General features: G+C 65.5%; 5 protein-coding genes across 5 annotated transcripts; 1 reads left to right on the top strand and 4 right to left on the bottom strand.

The window, feature by feature from the left end:
* Positions 1 to 1,178: 1,178 nt before the first annotated feature.
* Positions 1,179 to 1,994, bottom strand: EMIHUDRAFT_353666 (hypothetical protein). Its single transcript, XM_005780227.1, has one exon. It carries the CDS (start codon positions 1,976 to 1,978, stop codon positions 1,253 to 1,255), a length of 726 nt encoding a protein of 241 aa, XP_005780284.1. The 5' UTR covers positions 1,979 to 1,994; the 3' UTR covers positions 1,179 to 1,252.
* Positions 1,995 to 3,332: 1,338 nt separating this feature from the next.
* Positions 3,333 to 4,777, top strand: EMIHUDRAFT_64263 (putative actin; the record flags this gene model as incomplete). The annotated part of the gene is made up of 2 exons (XM_005780226.1): positions 3,333 to 3,662; positions 3,935 to 4,777. 2 exons carry the CDS (start codon positions 3,333 to 3,335, stop codon positions 4,775 to 4,777), a joined length of 1,173 nt encoding a protein of 390 aa, XP_005780283.1.
* Positions 4,778 to 11,284: 6,507 nt separating this feature from the next.
* EMIHUDRAFT_353662 (hypothetical protein) lies at positions 11,285 to 11,719 on the bottom strand (the record flags this gene model as incomplete). The annotated part of the gene is made up of 1 exon (XM_005780225.1): positions 11,285 to 11,719. A coding segment is annotated over one exon (271 nt), but the record flags the coding sequence as incomplete, so codon positions are not given.
* Positions 11,720 to 11,822: 103 nt separating this feature from the next.
* EMIHUDRAFT_64336 (hypothetical protein) lies at positions 11,823 to 12,698 on the bottom strand (the record flags this gene model as incomplete). Its single annotated transcript, XM_005780224.1, has 1 exon — positions 11,823 to 12,698. A coding segment is annotated over one exon (876 nt), but the record flags the coding sequence as incomplete, so codon positions are not given.
* Positions 12,699 to 19,287: 6,589 nt separating this feature from the next.
* Positions 19,288 to 22,235, bottom strand: EMIHUDRAFT_434918 (hypothetical protein). Its single transcript, XM_005780223.1, has 13 exons — positions 22,181 to 22,235; positions 22,074 to 22,106; positions 21,867 to 21,986; positions 21,700 to 21,801; positions 21,518 to 21,567; positions 21,233 to 21,447; positions 21,027 to 21,163; positions 20,893 to 20,958; positions 20,676 to 20,821; positions 20,534 to 20,600; positions 20,161 to 20,460; positions 19,759 to 20,091; positions 19,288 to 19,687 (listed from the first exon to the last, which is right to left on the bottom strand). Exons 4-13 carry the CDS (start codon positions 21,757 to 21,759, stop codon positions 19,526 to 19,528), a joined length of 1,536 nt encoding a protein of 511 aa, XP_005780280.1. The 5' UTR covers positions 21,760 to 21,801; positions 21,867 to 21,986; positions 22,074 to 22,106; positions 22,181 to 22,235; the 3' UTR covers positions 19,288 to 19,525.
* Positions 22,236 to 22,632: the final 397 nt, after the last annotated feature.

The raw sequence follows: 22,632 nt of genomic DNA, 5'->3' as shown, positions 1-22,632 counted from the left end.
TCTTTCCACCCAGTGAAGAGCTTCCTCAGCCACTCGATGTGTTCCTCTCTCTTCATTATGCGCGCCGTAGCCTCATCATTGAGCTGGATCCACCTCTGCACCGCGGCATGGAGGCATCACGGAGTGGAGACGTTATGTGCGCAGGGGGGGGGGGTACCGAGCGGTGTGCGGCCGCTCCCGCATACTCTACAAAAATTGCTTTTTATCCTGCGAAAGACACTCTACTCTCCCCTCTCGTCGCGTGTCCCCCTTGGCGTGGCGCGCCTCTCCCCCAGCTCTCGGTATCGCGTATTGCACGAGGCTACCGTGGGCCCCGCCTGCGCGCTGGGGGTTCCCTGCCCTGTCGGGAAGCCTAGCTCTTAACCTGGGGTCGCTAACCAATGCGGGGCTCCTGGACGGGCGATGAAGTTCGCCTTGAATCTCTCGTCTCGCTTTCCCCCCGACTCGCGTCCGTCGGCGTCGCCCGTCGGGGGTACTCCCAGCCTGTCTTGGCTCTCTGATCCCCCCCCCTCCCCCCCTCGACCCCCCCCCTAAAGGCTAAATCCGTACTTTAGCTCCTTCGACCTTCCCTCTCCGGGAAGGGAATAAATAACTTCTACAACGTTTCATCCTCGCTCTACGCGTCGCGCGTGTACTTGCTCACAAGACCGCACTAGTTGAAACCGGCGCGTACTAAGCTGGAGGTATCCATGTTCAAGATTGCAATTTCCGGTGCGAGTTATCCGATCCCCGCGACGGTGTTTCCGGCCCGAGCCAGTGCCGCCGCCGGCTGCGATGATCGGGCGTGGTGGTGTTCAAGATCCACAGGTCGTATTCGGCGAACTTCATCTTGGCGAGCGACGCGGAGCCCTTGTACATGAGCTTCTGAGGGTCGGTGGTTCACCGTCTGCCAAGGATCTATTTCCCCTTAATCCGTCGGTGGGTCTCACTGTCCAAGCCCGTCTGGGATGAGGGACACATCGCAAAGGTGTGAAATGACCTTGGGTTCTTGATGACGAGTTGCATGTGCTCCATCTGCAGCGAGAGCCGGCAGAGCGACCGTTCGAGGCGCTCGAGGTCGGCGACGTGGCCGGCGTTGCGGAGATCGCGAATGTGCATGTCGCGCTTTTTGATCTCCCTGTGCTGGAAGTCGATCTTTTGCTCCAGATTCCGAATATGAAGCTGCAGAGCCTGCAGGAGAGAGAGAGATTTTTATTAACCAACAAGAAATCACGACTCTCACAGTGATTTGGGCTCGGCAGCTTGTTAGCCCTCAGCCGAAGCTGGGGCCGGTCCCGTAGCCGAGAGAGCCCGCGCCGTGAGTTCGACGCGGTCGGGAGGCCTTGCGGAGAGGCCAGCGAGGTGGCGATCGCTGTACTTCATGGTCGTCATCAAGTGACCGGCTGACAAGCCAGAGGTCGATACTCTGGACGACCCATAGGATGCCACGAATGCCTGAAGGAGAGGGAGGCGAGGCCAGAGGCAGGCTCAGCTGCTCTCGGGTGATCCCGCTTTGGAGGCTGAAGGACCCGATGGTCCTGTCACATTCGCGTTCCGAGTCGTGGGGGTAGAAGAATTCGAGTAGAAATCGAGTCAGCACTTCCTTGTAGTACAGCGGACCGCCAGGCTCGCCGGCAGCATCCGCAGGGAGGCAGCATATGAGGCACCAGTTTTCTGGAGAGCTCAACAGCTGCGGCCGCGATGTCAGAGTCGGCCGCGGTTCGAGCGAGCAGCTTTTGGCTGCGGGTTCGAATCGCGGAAGGCACATGCCCTCGCGGAGCGACGCGGGTCGCGCGGCGTGCGTGTGTGCGAAATGCGACAAAAGACGAAAGACGACAGGCGCCTGAGCGCTGTACGCCTGAACTTTTGTCGCCGCAATCGCCACCGCCGCCATCTTGACGAGCAGCGCGAGCGCGCTCGTCGGCGGCCAGCCGTCGCGGGCCGGGCCGAGCCCGGCCTCAACCGGCCGCGCCGCCGCAGCAGGCCCGGAGGCCCACATGGCGGCCGACCAGCTGTCCTGCAGGTCGCTCGAGGCTGCCATGCTGGTGGACCAACTGCCGGAGTTGGACGCAAGAAGAAAACGCCCCGATTCCTCCCTCGGGTTATCGGCTCCTATAACGGGGTCTTTTCATCGCAGCGCAAATCTATCGCGGCGCACTCGCCATCTGTGAGCCTAGCGCAGCGCGAACTCGCCGTCTGAGCCTAGCGCAGCGCGAACTCGCTCTGAGCCTACGCAGCGCCTCGGAAAACACCAAAAGCCCTCCGCGCCCCGCGATAATACTTTTTTTCAGCGGCTGAAAGTTCTGCATCGAGTCGTCATGAGAAGAGTTCGCACGCTAGAACCGGGGAGCGGCTCGCTGACGGCGTGGCACTGCGACGGAAGACACTGCTGGGGGCCATTCCCAATCAACCAGACGCAGCACTGCCCGGCGCAGCCGTCCGGGCTTGCTATCTCGTACGAGATGGCCTTCGCCCTCGTTTGCGTCACAATGCTACTCATCCTAGCGGCGGCACGGACCTTCAGGAAGTTGAAGAAAGCGGAGGCGCGGGCCGCGGCGTGGATGGAAGCAGCAAGGGCAGCGGAGTCGTGTGCGGCGGGATGCAAGGCGGCGGCGGCGGCGGCTACGTCTGCTGCTGCTGAAGCTGTGGTGGCCGAGGCGAATGCGGTGGCGGAGCTGGAGACGGAGAGCTCGGAGGCTGCGGAGGCGGAGGTAGTGGCGGAGGCAGTGGCGGGGGCAGAGGAGGCGTCGTCGGGCACAGTGACCGAGTTGAGCCCAGCGGCCTCTCTCCTCAAGCTCCCGGTATTAGAGAGCGACGCCGCGGCAGAGGCGGGGAAGAAGGCGCAAGCGGAGGCCGAGGCGGCGACAGCGGCGGCCGCGGAGGCTGCGACTGCCGCGGCAAGGGCGGCGGAGGAGGCTGAGGCGGCGGCAGAGGCAGAGGCGGCGCGGGTAGCAATGGGCCAACGCCTGCTGGCGGCGGCTGCGCGGAAGCAAGCTGCAGCGCGGGCTGCGGCTGCGGCGGCAAAGAAGGAGGCCGAGGCGGCGGCGGGGGCAAGGCCGGGAGGGGAAGCTGAGGAGGCTGGTGGCGCCAGCCAGTCGGACTCAGCGACCGAATCGGGCTCAGCAACCGAGTCGGGCTCAGCGACCGAGTCGGGCTCAGCGACCGAGTCGGGCTCAGCAACCTCGTGCGCCGAGCCGGCGCTCGAGGAGCAAGGAGGCGAGGCGGGTGTGGCCGACGAGGCGAGGGCGGAGGAGCCCCTGGCGCTGCGCATCCAGAGGCTGCTGCAGAGGTCCAGCGACGAACCGCTTCAGAGCCCCGCGACTAAGGAGGAGGAGGCAGCAGAGCCTGCTGTCATGCTAAGCCCGGCCTTCACGAGGACACGGCTCGCCGAGGCTCTGCGGGACTCCGAGGAGGAGCCGGCAGTGCGCGTGGTGGTTCTTGACGCCGGATCCGGCGTCAGTAAGGCTGGCTTCGGCGGAGAGCAAGCGCCGCGCGCGGTGTTCCCGTCAATCGTGGGCCGGCCGCGCCAGCCGGGAGTGATGGGGAGCAGAACGTGCGTCGGGGACGAGGCGCAGTCGAGGCGCGGCATCCTGACGCTCACGTACCCGATCGAGCACGGCGTTGTTACAAACTGGGACGACATGTCGGAGATCTGGGCCCACACCTTCTACAATGAGCTCCGCGTCGCGCCGGAGGCACAGAACTACACACACACACACACACACACACACACGCACACACACACACACACACACACACACACACACACACACACACACACACACACACACACACACACACACACACACACACACACACACACACACACACACACACACACACACACACACACACACACACACACACACACACACACACACACACACACACACACACACACACACACACACACTTCAACATATTACCGTGTACCATACCTGTGTGCCATACCTAGGAGCACCCCGTCCTGCTGACCGAGGCGCCGCTCAACCCCAAGGCCAACCGCGAGAAGATGGCACGGGTCCTGTTTGAGATCTTCAACGCGCCCGCCATACACATCGCCACCCCGGCCGCGCTCGCGCTGTACGCGACGGGCCGGTATACGGGCCTCGTGATGGACTCGGGCGACGGCATCTCGCACGCCGTGCCCATCTATGATGGCAACGTGCTGGGGCACGCGATCCTGCGGCTCGACCTCGCCGGCCGAGACCTGACCGACTGGATGGCCACGCTGCTCGCCGAGGTTGCCGCTCGCCACTCCTTCGCCACCCCTGCCGAGCGCGAGATCGTGCGCGACATCAAGGAGAAGCTGGCGTACGTGGCGCTCGACTTTGACGCTGAGATGCAGAACGCCGCCTCGTCCTCGGCGCTCGAGAAGTCGTACGAGCTGCCCGACAGCCAGATCATCACCATCGGCCACGAGCGCTTCCGCTGCCCCGAGGCGCTCTTCCAGCCCTCCTTCCTGGGGATGGAGTCGCCGGGTGTGCACGAGATTGTTCACGACTCGATCGCCAAGTGCGACGTCGACATCCGCAAGGACCTCTACGCCAACGTCGTCCTCTCGGGCGGCTCGACCATGTTTGCCGGCTTCGCCGACCGCATGTCCAAGGAGATCGCCGCCCTCGCGCCCGCGTCGATGACGGTCAAGATCATCGCGCCGCCGGAGCGCAAGTACTCGGTCTGGATCGGCGGCTCGATCCTCTCGTCGCTTCCCGCCTTCCGGCAGTCGTGGATCTCGAGGCAGGAGTACGACGAGTCGGGCCCGTCCATTGTGCACCGCAAGTGCTTCTCTTCCTAACACGAAACAGACTTCATGTCACGCTTGAGTCCCGACGAGACTGTCTCTTGCATCGCGCATAGCTGGAACGCGTGTTCAGATTGCGCGATGCACACATACACATTCACCGGATCAAGATCACGAGTCAACGCTCGGAGCGTACGTTCGCGAATCTTTGTGAGGGGGGGAGGGGGGGTGGACAAACTGTGGGGGGGTGGTGGACATCTGTGAACGGCGCTCAGTAACGCAAAGAAACACGTCGTGAGGTCAGCATTCCTGCACGTCGCTCCATGCAGCAGCTCGCCGACGCCCTCCAGGCCCTGCTCTGCTGCTTCTCCTGCTGCCCAGCGTCGCAAGGGGGAGACGAGAGGCCGGCCCGGAAGGCGCACGACGACGTGCCGCCGGCGGTCGACAGCGAGTCTGCAAAATATTTATCGGACAACGTGGCGTACGTGGACAGCGAGGAGCCGTCCGATCGCGACGTTGCGGTGGAGCTGGCGGCCGCCCACCGCGCGGCGGCCGCGGAGACGGCGGCGGCAGAAGATGCCGCGGCCGTCGAGGCGGCGAGGGCGGCGGCCGCCGCCAAGAAGGAGATCAAGGAGGCGGCACGGGCTGCGGAGGAGGGGGCGCAGAAGAAGGCTGAGCAGGCGGCGCGTCAGGCTGCGATTACCGCGGCGGCGCGCAAGGCGCAGGAGGAGGCCGAGGCGGCGAGAGCGGCGGCCGCGGCTGAGGCGGCAAGGGCGGCGGCCGTGGAGGCCGAGGAGGCGGCTGCGCGCCTGGCTGCGATGGAGGCTGAGGCGGCTCGCAGGGCGGCGGAGGCAGCTCAGGCGGCAAAGGCGCAGGCGGAGGCCGAGGCGGAGGCGGAAGCAGAGGCGGCTCGGGCAGCGGCGGCGGCTGCGACGAGGGAGGCCGAGGAGGAGGCAGAGGCCGAGGCGGCCCGGGCAGCGGCGGCGGCTGCGAAGGAGGAGGCTGAGAAGGAGGTGGAGGCGGTGGTGTCTGCTGCGCAGTTGGCGGCTGCGGCGGCAACTAAGGAGGCGGAGGCGGAGGCGGCAAAGGGGGATACCGAGGCGGCTGACTCGGTGGCTGCCCCCGCTGCGGCCGGAGCGGAGGCGGACAAGAAGAAGGGCAAGAAGAAGGGCAAGAAGAAGAAGTAGGGCGAGATTCATGCCGGCGGCCGGCTGCGCGCTTAAGCGCGCACTCTGGTGTAGCGGCCTGGTGGGAGCGGACGCGCGGGAGAGCGACCTGGGGAGAGGGGGCACGAGCGACAGCGGGGAAGGGTATACACAGCGGGCCGGCGAGGCGTGTGCGATCCGCCGCAGTCCGCACAATCATGCATGCTCTTCAGAGCACATCTGTCAAGATCGGCAACTCGTGATTCGAGAGAGATAACACACAAAATTAATCATAAAGCGAGCTTGGTCGTTGACTGGCCGGTTGGTGCACATACATTTACACACCATGCCGTTGCCGACATGCACATGGATCATGGTGGTTGTCTATTCCACTCTTGAGTCTTGTCAACCCTCAACGCAGCTCGCAGGTTACGCACAAACGATTAGTTCGCTTGGCGCTGTCTCGCGTCCACATTTGCTTGATGGCGTCGCTATGACCACCTCCGAAGTGGGGGTGGACGTACGCCAGACTCGAGGGCTTCAGCCACATACAGCTACCATGGCGCATGGGAACGCGGCCCACACGAAGCGTCCAAAACTGAAAGAATTCCGTCTGTATCGACCCAAAACATATTGTTGAGGGGCAAAAGAGCTGAATTCGAGAAGCTCTAGTCTTCTAACGTCGGGAATATTCAAGAATATCTTGAGACGCTCGAGGTCAGCCAAGGTCAAGAGCATAGAGCTGAAGAAAGATCGTATATTCTTGAGAAAAAGCCGGCCGGGGCGTCTATATTCTCGAGAATTCGAATACGAAAGTGCGCTGGCTATCTGTATTCTCAAGGATATTCGAGAATATGGTGCAAAGGGCAAGTCCCCCCGAGCATCCGGCCGGCTGGGTGCGCTTCATTCCTTCATAGCTCCCCGGCCCTGGATGTGAAGCTACCGACTGCACTCCAAGTGCTCCAAGATCAGGGTCGTTGCGTGCTAGGTTGTGTGCCTTCACTCCTTTTTGCGCACTCGTTTCTTTTTTCGCTTCGGCGAGGCCCGGCCGGCGCCTCTCACGGCCGCAACACTAAAAATCTCGCAACACTAAAAGGCGGGGACCTGTCGCTCCTCCTCCTGGATGCCGTTCTCCTTCTTCTAAGATTTCCTCGCACGGAATCGAATGATGCCTATTCAGTCACCATCTTCAAAAAAAACACTTTGGCTCTCCGGCGTCCCTATGCATGCGCACGCGAAGTAGACACGCGGAGGGGCCGAGAGCCCAAACCCTCCGATCCGGAGCAGGCCGAGGTGTGCCTGGCCGCGCTCCGCAAGCGATCTCTACTCACGTGATGCCGCTCGCCTTCCCTGCGACCCCGTCTTGCGTGTCTGACTGTCACTGTGCGATTTCGCCCGGGGTTGTGCGTTTATGTGAAAGGGCCTCCATGCAGGGCTCGCACCTCAACCTCTCATAGACCAAAAAAGAAAGAGAGCACGGCACAAGCAAGAGAGGATGGGAGGACGGCATACCGCCACTCTCGTAGACCAGTGCATAGCGCCCCATAAGACGTCTTTTCTTCTCAATATAACAGGTCTGTGCGCCATACGAGGTATTTCCTTCTGAATAACAAGGCTGTGAAGACCCACGAAACCGAGACCCCTCCCCACCGCCCTGATCCCCCCACCCCCTTGCTTCCCTCCCCCCCTCGAAGGGCCGAAGAGAGGCGCCCGTGGGGACCCCGCAATTCCCTTCCCCCCTCGGAGGGGGTCGGACGGAGGCGTACCCCGAGGGCCCCGCTCTTTCCTTCGCATAGCGGCCACTCTTCGGATCGCTGGTCGAGCGACCCGGGGGATGCCCCGCGCGCCTGACCCAGGCGCGAAAACGAATCTGCGAGGCGCGGCCGCTTATGCGGCCCGATGGGGAGGGGCGGGGCGGACTACGGGGATCGGCTTCTTACACCGCCCTCCCTTGCAGCGAGCCCCCTCCAACCCACCCGCGCTAGGTCCCGGGGGACGCAGGGGTCAGCCCCGCGCGACCTCGGAAACTACTCGAGTAGCCGGGGCAGTCGGAGAAGGGGCAACTCCGTGCACTGACGGTCGGCCGTCAGAAACCACGCCTGCGTGGATCGCGCCACACCAATGCTCGCTACCCAACGCGGCCAAAGCATATCCACCTCGAGAACCTCGAGAGAGCGCTGTGAACAGCGCCACGAGCACGCATATTTTGCCCCCCTCCCCCTTCCTTCTCAATAACAAGGCTGTGAACAGCGCCACGAGCGACGGTCAGTAATGTGGGGTCGAACCACTCTCCTTTCCATTCTCGTCTCTGGCGGCGACCTCGACCTGGTCGTTGCTGGGCTCTCCACGGAAGCCCCGGCGCCGCAGTGCTGGTGTTTCGACCTCTGCAGCTCTTCAAACGCAAACGCCTACTGGGCGGCCTCGCGCGGCGTGCACGTGCACAATCGGTCAAGTCCGTGGCTGCGCTATTTTGCTGCCGTGTACTCGGATGCTCAGGTCCCTTTTCCGTTCCCGCTGCATCGTGTAAACTATTTCTACCACGGCGTCCGGCAGTGGTACGGGCTCTTCAGCGCCGTGCACAACCCCTTCAGGCCGTGCGACCTGCCAGCGCCAAGCGAGCGGTCATCAGTGCCTCCGTGCGCTCAGAGTGTCTGCACAGCCTGGCACGCGCCCCTGTCGCCGTCCGGGGTAGCGGCGAGTCGTGCTCACCACAAGGCGTCAAAGGTCGTCACCGTTGCCAAGGACCTGATGATTGGCATGAGTGCCGAGTACCGCCGCGCACAAGGACTGCCTGACTTCCGCGGCCTGCCGGCAACACGACTGGAGAATCACGACGAGCTCGATCGCTGGGTTAGGTCGGGGGTCCCCCTGGCTGACGGTGGGCCCGGGGGCGGAGGTGGCTGGGTGGAAGTGCACCGGGCCAACGCTTTTGACCGAGGGATGTTCCAAGAGATGATCGAGGAAGGGGTGGAGACCACTCACAATCACGGACAGCACTTCAAAACCTTTTGGAATGGCAAGGAGAGAAGGTACGAGTCTTATACGGGGTGCTTCCATTCCGCCGTTGTGGGCAGCGGCACGTTTGTTTATGTCGGAGAAGCCTACACGGCCGCTAATACCAAGTGGCTCACATCCACGCCAAACAACAGCAGCATCGAATTGTTCGGCGGCTCGACCGCCGGCGCGCCCACCCTCGCCTCCTGCGCGCCTCACACTCAGTTTTCACCTCGCGCGCGGCCGACAAAGTGAGCTCACGACCACCTCCCCCTCGCTCCTGTAGGTAGGCCGCCCCGCGCTGGCGGGAAGAGGCGCGCCGAGCCATCGGTGACGTCCTGGCGAGCTCATGTCCCCCCAAAAGGTCGCACCCGCCCGTGGCTCCGCCGTCGGCTCCGCCGCGAGCGGCGACGGTGAGGCCGCCGGGGCTCGCCTATACCGGCTAGTGTGGAGCCCTCAGTGTAGTTGCGTGTTGTACTAGTGATGCTGCACTAGGCGGCCCGTTTTTAGCAAAAACCAGATACCACATCGCGTGTGGTCGTCGCAAAACCGCATCTTCGCTAGAGCTGTCAAACGTTAAGAGCTGAACAGTGTTGCTAGTGTTAACAGTAACAACAGAACAACAGTTGGGCTCCCCAACAACAGTAGCTAACGTTAGGCCGGCTGAACAACAATAAGGAAGGCCTGGCAGTGACCCACGACGATCTCCAGCGTCCAGTGCGGGTAATACCCGAAAATACCTGGAAAATCCCGGGTATTCTCGGGTTTTACCCGGGTTTTTTGCCGTTTTCTGCTTGCTGGCCGCTGAACAACAGTAACAACAGTAACAAACAGTAACAGCATGGGCTGGGATGAACACTTGAACAACGTTAAGGATTTCAGCCAACAATAGTGCAACTGTTAGGCCCAAAGTTAACGTTTGACAGCTCTAATCTTCGCCCGTCTGGGACCTCTTCGTACGGCTCCAAAAACCGCTCCTTAACGACGGCTACGCGGCCCGGCGGTCGATCTGCGCCTTCTCAGCGGTGGAGGGGATGTGGGCGGTACGTGCGTACCGCGTGGTGTTGCGACGGTTTGACGAGTGCGACTCCCAGCGTCGACTTTTCGACCCCACGGAGCCTCTGCTGCTCCGGGGGGGGGTCTGCAGACCACCCGGCCGAACTTCAGAGTCGCGGTGCTCCTCAAATACCGCTCAAACGCCCACGATGTTGTGGAGGGGACATATGCTGATGATCCTGGCCCGATTGGTTCGCTCAGAAAGCTTCTGGGCGGTCGTTAAGGTTCGCTCCCCGCACAACCGCCCGGAAGTATGGTACCCTAGATCTGACTAGGTCTCCATAGGTCGCGCGGCCCGAATGCTCGAATTGAACGTCTCGCAAGCTGGCGTCGCTCGCGTAACTGTGGCAGGCAGGGCGATCCTCCCTTCGGTGGAACACAACTGTTGTGCGAGGCGTGAACCGCGCCATTCGCTCTCACCTGGCAACCCTGTCTGCACGTCTCGCGCGCGCGTGAACAGGGCAGCTGTCCCCCCCCCCCCCCCCGCAAACTTTAAACCACCATAAACATCATTGTGCAGGGGCTCCAGGCCCCAAATGACGTGTGAGTGTTAGATTTGTTTGGTATTGCTAAAAATCTCTCTCTCGGTGGAAGTGAGATCTCTAGCCTCCTAACGAGGTTGCCCTCCGCCTGGCTGTTTGGCGACAACGATTAACACCTCCGCAGTTGCGTGGGTCCGCGCCACAGGTAGAGACGTTGAGCTCGACAAAGTCTTGGTAGTTGTTGTGTGTGTGTGCTGGTCTGGCGAGGCACTCCCACGCCTCACGGGGTCCCCCCTTGCCCGGGGGGGCGAGGGACCCGAGGCTGGTGTCTTCAGCACGTAGGCTCGCCTCTTCTTCGCGTCCACGGACACGGCGACGAGCTGGACGGGGTACATGGAGGGCGCAGTGCAGGCCGGCGGGCGCGCCGCCAAGGAGGTGCTCGCCCATCTCGCTGCCGCGACGAGCCCTTCGGAGGAGTGCGCCGCCGGCGGCGGCGGCGGCCAGCTCCGGTGGGAGTCAAAGTCCACCACACGCTGCAGTTTCCCTAGCAGTTTCCCTTGGATGGGCGCCGCACGTTCGTGAATCAACTGTGCTGTTTGTACTTTGTACCGCCGCGATTGTTTCCGCCCGCGCGCGAGCAGAGCGGAGCTCGCAGCGTCGCACAGGCGCACGTCGCAGTCAGACATGCCAGTCAGTCATTTCAGTACGGTGCATGTACATGTGTGCATGTGCGCGATCGTTTTCTCGGCTCGCGCAAACAACTGGCTTCTAAGTTCTAAAGCTCGCCCCCTGCGGCTGCGCTGAGCGCGTGCGGGTCGCCGAGCTGCGAGTGTGTCATGAAGTGTAAGAGCACTAAGCAGAGCCGCCGCGCCCTGCGCCCCGCCCGCCCCGCCCGCCACGTCCACGCCCCCCTCGCCCCCCTCGCCCCCCTCGCCCCCCTCGCCTACCGACCGCCGCCGTGGCGCCTGCAGGCTGAGCCTGGGGCACGGTGCGCGAGGGCGGCTGTTGAACAAACGTCGTCTGCGCTGCCACCAGCCGCCCAGTTGCGGCGATGGGCAACGCCGGCTGGCGGCAAGCCGGGCAGTTGCTGTCGCGCTCCAGCACGCGCGGCGCACACGCCTCGCAGTACAGCGCGTGGCCGCACGCGAAGCGGACCGAGCGCGGCGCGTCGTAGCAGAGGTCACACTGGCGCTCCTCGGCCCCAGCCGTCTCCTCCACCTCTCCCGCCGCTTCGACGAGCGCCTCCAGGCGCGGCAGCGCCTCCGCGAGCGGCATCCGCTTCTTCTTCTTCACGAGAGCCAGCCCGACCACCAGCCGCGTCAGCTCCTCGGCCTGCGCCGCCGACCAGCCCGCGTCGGCCGCCGCGATGCTCTCCGCCGTGTCGGGCTCCTCCAGCGCATCGTCGCACTCGTCGAGGAGGCCGACGGCGCCGCGGCCGGTCAGGGAGACGAGCAGCGTGATGCCGAGCGCGTAGCCGTCGGTCAGCTGCGAAGCCTGCCCGCTCTGTGAAATGATCGGGTCCATGTACCCTAGCTTGCCGAAGAGGCGCTGCGTCGACAGGTGCGACACCTGCTGGTTGCCGCCGGCCGTCGCCTCTGCCGCGCGCGCGAGGCCCACGTCGGCGAGGTAGCCGTTGCCGCGCTCGTCGAGCAGGATGTTGCCCGCCGAGACGTCGCGGTGCAGGATCATGGGCGAGAGCGTGTGCAGGTAGTGCAGCGCGCTCGCTGCGTCGCGCAGCACGCGGAGCCGTGCGGCGGCGGAGAGCGGCGGAGGCGGCGTCTCGAAGCCGAGCATGCGGAGCCGCTGCAGTGCGGCTGGAGCGCGGTAGAGGCGGTCCTCGAGGCTGCCGCCGCGGCAGAGGGGGTAGACGAGGCACGCTCTCGCCGGCGCCAAACAGACGCCGATGAGAGGAAGCAGGGACGGGTGGCACGCCGTGCTGAGCGTGCGCACCTCGCTCTGCAGCTCGGCGAGGCCTTGGGCGCCGACACCGACCAGCGCCGTCTTGACGGCGAACCCGCAAGCGACGCGCGGGAGCGAAGGCAGCGCGTCGGCGCAGTATACGCGCCCAAAACCTCCCTCGCCCACCGTGCGCGCCTCGGCAAAACCGTCGGTCGCCGCGATGAGCTCGTCGAGAGGGACAGCGGCGGGCGGCGCGGCGGCGGCGGCGAGGGCGGCGACACTCGCCGCCGCCGCCGCTGCCGCCGCCTCCGCTGCCGCCGCCTCTTGAGCCTCCGCCGCCGCCACGGCCGCCACTGCCGCCTCTACAGCCGCCGCCTCCGCCTCCGCCTGCGCCCTCATCCTCGCCTCCTCCCTCTCCCTTGCCGCCTCCTCCCTCACCCTCGCCTCTGCCTCCCCCCTTGCGCGCGACGCCGCCTCCGCCTCCTCCGCCGCCCGCGCCGCCGCAGCCTCTGCTACCACCCGATCCGCTTCCTCCGCCACTCGCGCCTGCTCTGCGGCCCGCGCCTCCTCCGCCTGCTCCGCCGCCTGCTCCGCCGCCCGCTCCGCCGCCCACGCTGCCGCCGCCGCCGCCTTCTCCTCCTTCTGCCGCTGCCGCTTCAGCGCCCTGGCCTCGCGAACCTTTCGCTCCGCCAGCTCGTCGCGCAGCCGCCGCGCCGCCCGCAACGCCTCCGAGCCGTCGGCAACCTGGGCGGTGTTCGCGTTGATTGCCGCCTTGAGCGCCTCGAGATCGGCGTCGCCTCGCTCGCACGCCTCAACCGCCTCGCGCAGCGCCGCCTCGGCAGCATCGCGCGCCTCTGCCGCCTCCGCAGCCGCTGCCGCCTCGCGTGCGGCCGCCGCGGCCTGTTCGGCTGATTCTGCGACCGCCGTCTCGAGGGCGCGCTCGCACTTGGCGTGGCCATTCTCCTTGGCCAGCTGCAGCGCCGTCTTGCCGCTCGTGGTGCGCGCCCCAGCATCTGCGCCCGCTCGCAGCAAGCGGAGCACGACGGCGGGGCGGTTCCAGTAGGCGGCGTCCATCAGCGCGGTGAAGCCGTTGCTGCTCTGCAGGTTGAGCTCAGTGCCGCGCCGTATCAGCAAGTCGACCACCCGCGCGTGGCCTTTGACGGCGGCGCACATCAGCGCGGTCAAGCCGCGGCTGTCCTGCAGGTTGACCTCTGCCCCGCCCCGCAGCAACATCTCCACCACCTGCTCGTGGCCGTAGAAGGCGGCACCCATCAGCAGCGTGATGCCGCTCCTCTTGCCTCTCTCGTACGTCGCGTTGACTCGCCCGCCGCCCTCGAGCCACGCCAGCACCGCCTTCTTCTCGCCTCGCTCAGCCGCTGCCACGACCTCATCGGAGACTCTCACGCCACCGCTCGACGCCCGCTCCGCCGCCGCCGACGACAGATTGCCCGGCCGCACCCGCACGCTCTCGCCGCCGCCCTCGAGCGCCACCGCGTACCGCCCGCCCTCGAAGCTCCGAGCCACGCCCCGCTGCCCGTTCAGCTCGGGGCGGGAAGAGAGCCCGCCGAGCACGACTCGCTGGCCGAGCAGCGGCGCATCCACCGCTGCCGCTGCCGCGCCCGACGAAGCGCCGCCCGCCCCTGCCCGGCCCTCCGCCGCCGCCTCAGCCAAGACCTTGACGCACTCGGCGTGGCCCTTTTCCTTGGCCCACTGCAGCGCTGATCTGCCGTTCTCAGCGCGCGCCGCCGTGTCTGCGCCCGCCCGCAGCAAGCGCCGCATGACGGCGGGCTGGTTGAAGAGGGCGGCGAGCATCAGCGCGGTCCAGCCTTCGCTGCTCTGCAGGTTGACTTCAGCGCCGTGCCGCAGCAGCAACTCGACCACCCGCTCGTGGCCGTTGGCGGCGACCATCAGCGCGGTGACGCCGTTGCTGCTCTGCAAGTTGACCTCAGCGCCGCGCCGTACCAGCAGGTCGACCACCCGCTCGTGGCCACCGCTGGCGGCCCGCGTCAGCGCGGTGCCACCGACGCTGCTCTGCAGGTTGATCTCCGCGCCTCGCAGAAGCAGCAGCTCGACCACCCGCTCGTGGCCTCGGCCGGCGGCTAGCGTCAGCGCGGTGCCGCCGTTGCTGCTCTGCAGGTTGACCTTCGCCCCGCGCTGCTGCAGCAACTCGACCACCCGCTCGTGGCCGTACAAGGCGGCGCCCATCAGCAGCGTGAGGCCGCTCGCGCCGCCTCTCTTGTACGTCGCGTCGGCCCGCCCGCCGCTGTCGAGCCACTCCAGCACCGCCTCCTCCTCGCCACGCTCAGCCGCTTGCACAACCGCTTCGGGGGCTGCCGCGACACCGCTCGACGCCCGCCCCGCCGCCACCGCTGGAGATGGCGTCTTCGCGACTCTCGATCCAGCCGAGGAAGCGCCGCCGGAGGAAGCGCCGCCTGCGCCTGCGCCGCCGGCTGCCGTCGCCGCGGGCTGTCCCGCCACGACCGACTCCTTGACGTGCTGCCGGAACGCCTCGACGCACTCGGCGTGGCCCTCCTCCTTGGCCACCTGCAGCGCCGTCTTGCCGTTCGCACTGCGCGCCGCGGTGTCTGCGCCCGCCCGCAGCAAGCGCCGCACGACGGCGGAGCGGTTGAAGACGGCGGCGCGCATCAGCGCGGTGTAGCCGTCGCTCCTCTGCAGGTTGACCTCCGCGCCGCGCCGTATCAGCAGCTCGACCACCCGCTCGTGGCCGTAGTCGGCGGCTAGCGTCAGCGCGGTGCCGCCGTCGCTGCTCTGCAGGTTGATCTCCGCGCCTCGCAGAAGCAGCAGCTCGACCACCCGCTCGTGGCCGTGGATGGCGGCGCCCATCAGTAGCGTGATGCCGCTCACGCCGCCTCTCTCGTACGTCGCGTCGGCCCGCCCGCCACTGTCGAGCCACGCCAGCACCGCCTCCTCCTCGCCGCGCTCCGCTGCTGCGCTGACCGCATCGGGGGCTGCCGCGGCACCGCTCGACGCCCGCTCCGCCGCCGCCGACGACAGATTGCCCGGCCGCACCCGCACGCTCTCGCCGCCGCCCTCGAGTGCCACAGCGTACCGCCCGCCCTCGAAGCTCCGAGCCACGCCCCGCTGCCCGTTCAGCTCGGGGCGGGAAGAGAGCCCGCCGAGCACGACTCGCTGGCCGAGCAGCGGCGCATCCACCGCTGCCGCTGCCGCGCCCGACGAAGCGCCGCCCGCCCCTGCCCGGCCCTCCGCCGCCGCCTCAGCCAAGACCTTGACGCACTCGGCGTGGCCCTTTTCCTTGGCCCACTGCAGCGCTGATCTGCCGTTCTCAGCGCGCGCCGCCGTGTCTGCGCCCGCCCGCAGCAAGCGCCGCATGACGGCGGGCTGGTTGAAGAGGGCGGCGTGCATCAGCGCGGTGAAGCCTTTGCTGCTCTGCAGGTTGACTTCAGCGCCGTGCCGCAGCAGCAACTCGACCACCCGCTCGTGGCCGTTGGCGGCGAGCATCAGCGCGGTGACGCCGTTGCTGCTCTGCAAGTTGACCTCAGCGCCGCGCCGTATCAGCAAGTCGACCACCCGCTCGTGGCCTCGGCCGGCGGCTAGCGTCAGCGCGGTGCCACCGACGCTGTCCCGCAGGTTGACCTTCGCCCCGCGCTGCAGCAGCAGCTCGACCACCTGCTCGTGGCCGTTGCTGGCGGCGATCATCAGCAGCGTGATGCCGCTCACGCCGCCTCTCTCGCACGTTGCGTCGGCCCGCCCGCCGCCGTCGAGCCATTCCAGCACCGCCTTCTCCTCGCCTCGATCAGCCGCTAGCACGGCCGCGTCAGAGCAGCTCGGGGATCCTGCGCCGCTGCTAAGCTCGCGTCCTCCAGGCGAACCACGGCCGTGCATCTCTGGCACTCACAATTTGCCTGGGTTCTGGCTCTTTGGTCGGGGAGGGGCACCCACTCATTTTATTTAGAAAACGAGCGCAAGAGTCCACAGTACTGTACGCGAGCCGAAAGGCGAAACGATCGCGGCCGTGCAAGCATAAAACCACGGAAACGGGGAGGAGGCGCGGAGGGCTCGCGAGCATCGCTGCTCGGCTACTCAGTCGCGCGCCACGGTGGTCCCGCCCACATACTCGGCGCGAGTCTCAACCTCCGCAGAGTAGTCAGTCTTGGAGAACCCTGTCCACGCCTGAGGATTCTGCACTAGCGATTCTGCCACCCAAGACAGGATTCTGTATGCGGAGGCTCGAGAGGGATTCGTGTCCGTTTCTTCTGATTCTCACTCTCCTTTTCCGGTTCTGCCTACTCGATCTGATTCTGCCCGTCCCCTTTCCACGCACTCAGCCTCCGGGCAGGATTCCTCACCCAGCTTCCGTTTCTGCCTAATCGATCTGATTCTGTCCGTCCGATTCTCGCCTTATCAGATTCTGTCGCGCGGTTGCGGTTTCTTTTGGATAACGGAACGGATTTTTCTCGCCCGCCGATTTCTTGGCAACCCGGCCGGACTCTCGTTTCCTGATTCCTGTTTTTGCCCGTCGAGGGGCGGTAGCCCGGCCGGCCGGCCATCTGGGCATGCTCACTCAACCAATCACGCTCATGTGTACGCGCCGTATCCTCCGCGCCACCCACTTTGCCATCGAAGTGCGCTCCGCGCTCCGCACAGTACAGTCGCTTTTGAACGGCGGCTCATCACACGTGCGTCAGAGATCTCATGGGCGGTGGCATGGTGGAGCCAGAGCAGTGCGCGGCCGATCTTAATTCTGGGCAGGCGGTCTCCCATTCCCGCGGGCGCTTGGTGCCGGGGTTTGAACGGCATGCCGGCGTCAGATGCAGCTTGGCGCCGGCCTGCGGCGACCCCGCAAGCGGTCGTTGGTGCTGCTCAGCGATGCTCACAGCGGCACGTCTGCTCTTTTGCTGTGGGGAGTGCTGTCTGATTGGGTCTCCAAGCCCGCGGGCTCGCTGTGAATGCACCCGCCAGCTGGGCCTCCGTCCCACAGCCGCCCGGGCGTGCCAGGGGTCGGCCTGGCGCTGCGCTGCTCGCACGCTGCACTGCACAAAGCTGCGACAACAAGGGGAGGCTCCTGAGCTTCAGTGTTGAGCAGTGCAGCTGCGGGCGCTCGTGGGCGGCTGTGCAGTGGTGAGAGTGCCTGTTTGGAGGCGAGCTGGCGCTGCGCCAGGGTGCGCAGCATGCTCCCTTGCTCTGTCCTGAGGCATGCTGGTTGGCGCCCAGCACAATGCCCTGGATGCATTGCTCCACGCCGTGCTGGCTGGTGCAGTACTGCCAATGCGCCGACTGGCGCGCAGGGTGCGCGTCGCCGTGCGTGGCACGGGAGGCGCGAGAGGCGCGGCTGTCGGTCAACCCCGCGGCGCATGGGCGCCGCGGAAGCTGCTCGACAGGCTGCGGGCATCGCTGCGGCAAAAAGCGCCCGCCCTCTGCTTTGCTTTCGCCCGCGTTTTACGACAACTTTCGGTTTATCATAGCCGCCGAACTTTACCTCGCTGTTTCTTTATAGGTACTTCGCAGCTGCGTATTCTTGTATTATCGTCGAGTAGTACTGGTACTGCGTGGGGGCAGTACGTATTCTCGTATCACTAGCTCCGAGTAGAGGGGGCGTTCTGCAGTTAAGGGGAAACCTGGTACACGGAACTAACCCTCGGAGAGTATTCTAGCTCCGAGTAGAGGGGGCGTTCTGCTGCTAGGGGAAACCTGGAGCGCGGAGCTAACCCTCGGAGACCCGTGTTTACTTTAAGGCCCTTGCCCTGCGAATGCGCACCCCCCCTAGCTAGGGGTCAGGGCTCTCTAGCCCGTAGCCCGATGCCGATCATCCGGCTCGCTGGGTGCGCTTCTCAGCTCCCCGGCCCTGGATGTGAGGTTGATGACTGCACTCCAAGTGCTCCAAGTGCTGCCTCAGAGTACCCCAAGGGTACGATCGCCTCAGAGTACCCCAAGTCGCCCCACTGCAGAAGGAGCTCGGGCACCGGGATTTAACGGGAGTGCAGAGCCTGGACGCACACCGTACGGAACGTATCCTCATCCACATGCACCATGCCGAACACGCCGAGGTCGGACAAGGCACCGAGGATGCGGCGCCAAGCCGCGGCCAATACGGCCAGCCGCAAGACGCTGAGTCTGTCAAAGTAGGTGGCCACAGCGGGCTCGGGCTCACAGAACGGGAGAAGTGCACTGATGGCGACCCACTGCGGAATCTGGACCCACGACGGTTGCATCCCTGGAGGAGGGGGCAGATTGAGGAAGGCCGGATTGCCCACCGCAGACCACGGAATGAAGCGCCGGGTAGAGCCTACCACTGCTGAGTCGACGGGTATCACCAGTGGCTTTGCGGGATCGGGGTGCTGCTCGGCCGGAATGCTGAGCTCGGCGGCGGCGAGGTCTGGCATCGCAGCGCCGGTCGTCTCGTCGAGGGCTACCTCTCGACTCTACTCCCGTGTCACAACAACGAGGCACGAGAGCGTGCACGACAGAGCGACGGCGCAGCGTACTGCCGTCCAGCTAAAAAGCGGCGGCCGACGGTTGCTGCGCAAAGTGATCAGTTCTAAAATAGGTGCCGGGGCCCAACGGATAGATGAATCCGGGGCACCCTCCGCTCGAATCCCTGGCCAGGGGTTCGAGGTGGCCCCCACCCTGGGGCCTCCCATCAAAGGGACTGCTGCAGAAGACGCCCAATCTTGCACAAGTGCAAGAACCATACACCTCGCGACACAGGGGCCGATGGTCATCGTCTCCTCACCTCCGCGCATGCCTGCGAATAGGTGCTTCGTGTACCCGACCATGTGCCCGGCACGCCACATGTGTCGAATACCGACAGACTGAAGGTTTCATCTCCAGGGTAGAGGACACGCACGGTAGGTAGTTGGAAGTTGCTTATTGCCGCCCCCACAGCTCGCACATTCGCATGCCACTTGCCACAGCGCGGCGCTGCCAGCGGCCAGCGCAAAACCAAAAGGCAAATGCCACGCCGCACGCCGGCCGGCGCTCTCTGGGTCTGGCCTCTGACTGGCGCGCTCGCTGTCCATCCTTGTTTCTACACGTTTCGACGCGTGACAACGTCGCAACTCGCAAAGCACGAATCTCTACGGGAGTCGGGAGACGGACGGGAGCACACAAATAGACAGGACTCAGGAGGCCGGGCGGGACAGCAAAACGCTCACTCCTCACAATCTCAAACGGACCTCTGTGACCACGGTACTGTCGTACAACAAGACGCGCACGCTCTCTCTGCGCTGCGGACTGCGCCGCCCTCTCTACCTCTCCGAGTACCTCTCAGCCGGAGTCCTCCTCTCCACAAACGGCGACGCCTCGCTCTCGCTCTCGGCCGCCGACCCGCCCGCCACCAGCGCGCTGATCCGCTCGCTCGGCGGCGCGCTCGGCGACGAGAAGGCGAAGTGGTCGAGGAAGTGCAGCACCTGAAGAAAGGTTCCGAGACGGTTCCGAGACGGTTCCGAGAGAAGGCGCAGTGGTCGAGGAGGTGCAGCGCCTCCAGCGGCGAGCGCAGCGCGTACGACGCGGCGGTGTCGGTGATGAGGCGAGGGAAGTCGGACACGATGATGCCGAAGCCGCCGAGGCCGCCCATCACCCGGAAGGCGTCCTCGTCGGTCACGTCATCGCCGATGTAGATTGGGAAGACGGGCAGCTCGCAAGAGCGCTTGATCCAGTTCTCGATCAGCCACTCGACGGCCTTGCCCTTGTCCCACTCTGCCGACGGCCGGAGCTCGTACACCATCTTGCCGTACGTGCGCCGCAGCATCGGCATCTCCGCCACGATCCGCTCGACCGCCTCGTTGACTGCCTCGCGCTCCTCCTCCGCCACCTGTTCACAGCCCAGGTGTGAAGAGGCGCCGTCCGCGGTGGCGCCGCCGGCGCGCTCCTCCGCCGCCACCATGCGGTAGTGCGCCGAGACGGAGAAGTTGTTGTCCTCCACGAGCGCGCCCGCGATGTGCGCGAGCTGCTCCTCCAGCTTCACCTTGGCCTCCTCGAGCGACGGCCGGAAGGACTCCGCCATCTTGTAGTTCGAGCCGTCCGGGCCGAGGATGTCGAAGCCGTGCGAGCCGGCGTAGTAGAGCCCGTCTAGCTGCATCAGGCCCTGCGCGGTCGCCCGCGCGCGGCCCGAGACGATCGCGGTCGGGAAACGGTACGAGAGCGCGCGCACCACCGACCGCGCCTCCTCGGACAGCTTCGCCTAAAAAAGAAAAGCGGCCCCGCCGATGTTTCTTGTTTCTGGGCGGCGGGAAGGGCTCCTCGTGCAGCTTCGCCTCGGACGGGTTCTCGACGATGGGGGTGAGGGTGCCGTCGTAGTCGAGGAAGAAGGCGAGCTGGAACCTGAGGCGTGGCGCAGTCCACAACTGCTGAGCACACTCGCCATAGCCGAGGGGAGAGAGGGGCGAGAACTGGAACCCGGAGATTTGCTCCTCGATCTCGTCCATGCACTCGAGCGCGCTGCGAAGGCTCTGCTCGTCCGCCGCCGCCGCCGCGCGCTCCCCCACCGCGTCGCCGTCGATGGACGCGGCGGCCGCCTCGTCCAGCTGCAGCTGCACGGCCGCCTGCTCATTCACCAAACCCATTAGCTGCTAGTGAAACGGATGGCCTCGTCCAGCTGCAGCTGCACGGCCGCCTGCTCGCGCTCCTTCTCCTGCCCGATGCGGGTGGCCGCGCCCAGCTGCGCGAGCAGCGCCGCCGCCTGATGACTCATTACTCGCGGATGACTCACTAATGGCTGATGACCAGCTGCGCGAGCAGCGCCGCCGCCTCCCGCTCGTCGTCGACGTAGTGGCGGGCTTGGCTTGGCTGCCTCCCCACCCGGCAAGTCCACACGTGCTTGGCGTCCGCGGGGAGGTGCTCCATGTACTCCTCGCGGTCCTCCCCCTCCTTGGGCAGCAGGCCGCCTGTTCACAGCTGGAGGTGTGAAGAGACGCTGCTCGCAAGCCCCCCCCCCTCCTCGGGAAGCAACTCGCCGAACAGGTCCTCGTCTCGCATCGAGTGCGCGCCGAGGCAGAGCACGAAGTCCAGGGGGAGGCGCTCGGCGGCGCCCGCGGCGGCGGCGAGCGCCTCCTGCGTCAGCGGCGCCTCGGCGGCGGCGGCGGCCGTGGCGAGGTCCTCCGACAGCTCGTGCAGCGAAGAGGTGTTTGACTCGCGCTCCAGCCGCGCCGTGGTGTCATCCGTCCGCTCCCTAGGTTTTGGGTACCATGGGGGTAGGGGATGGGTCCGGGTACCGTGGGGGTAGGGGAGGGGAGCTGCTCCTCCGCGTCGACGGGACGGACGCGAGGTCGCGCGGGCCGAGCGTGCACGCCTGAGGCAACGGAGAGGCAACGGAGAGTCAACAGAGAGGGGCTGCGTCTGCAGCACTGCGTGGGCGGCTCATCTTGGGACACTCATTGGGCGATTCATTGGGCGACGACTCGCGGGCCGAGCGTGCGCACGCCTCCAGCACCGCCTCGAGCGCCGCGCCCTTCGAGACGCCGTACGGGCGCAGCTGCACCATCTTCGAGTCGAGGAAGACCTCGACGGGCTGGTTGCCGAGCACCTTGCCGAGACACAGCCGAGAGTAATCCCGAGATGTGGCCGAGGCAACAGCTGGCTGCCGAGCACCTCTTTGAGGTGGAGCTGCAAGTCGGAGGCCTGGATCTCGCCAAAGTCCTCATCCGAGTCGCGGTAGTGCCAGGTCAGCGTGTGCTCTTGCGACTCGGTGATGGAGCCGGGCGTGCGCTCCTAGGGTTAGGGTTAGGGTTAGGGTTAGGGTTAGGGTTAGGGTTAGAGTTAGGGTTAGAACTCGGTGATGGAGCCGGGCGTGCGCTCCTCAAAGTACTTGAGCACCGGCTTGATAGACGCCTGCTCATTCACCGACTCTGTCACGGACGAATGGCCGAGTCAAGTGACCGAGTTGGCACCGGCGTGATGCACGCCTTCCAGTCGTTGTTTGGCTCGACCGGCTCAAGCGGGCAGGCCCACTCCGTCGACGGCCCGCCCAGCCGCACAAAGACGCCGTTCTCGGCCACCACCCACACCGGCAGGTCTCCGAGCCACTGTGAGACGAGCCCGCGCTCCCGGCCGGTGATGACGACCACGCAGTTGCCCGGATCGGAGGCGAGGGTGAGGAGGTCGCCCCAGAGCTTGTCGCTGAGCGGGTGCATCTCCTTGAAGTCCGAGTAGTTGATGAGCGTGCCTAGTGAGCCACCAGCCCGTCCGCAACCCCTCTCGCTGGCATCTCCTTGGGGGGGGGGGGGGGGTCCGAGAGGTTGAGGCGCGCGCCGAGGAGGCCGAGCAGGATGAGGCGGCGGCTCGACTTTGCAAACGAGTCGAGCAGCTCGCTCCTGTTAATTAATTAGTTGATGATTAATAACTAATAATTGACTTT

The sequence above is a fragment of the Emiliania huxleyi genome, assembly GCF_000372725.1.
Source record: "Emiliania huxleyi CCMP1516 unplaced genomic scaffold EMIHUscaffold_22, whole genome shotgun sequence".
Classification (NCBI taxonomy): domain Eukaryota; phylum Haptophyta; order Isochrysidales; family Noelaerhabdaceae; genus Emiliania; species Emiliania huxleyi.
The sequence above is the reverse complement of the archived record's forward strand: the minus strand, read 5'-3'. Positions and strand labels throughout refer to the sequence as shown.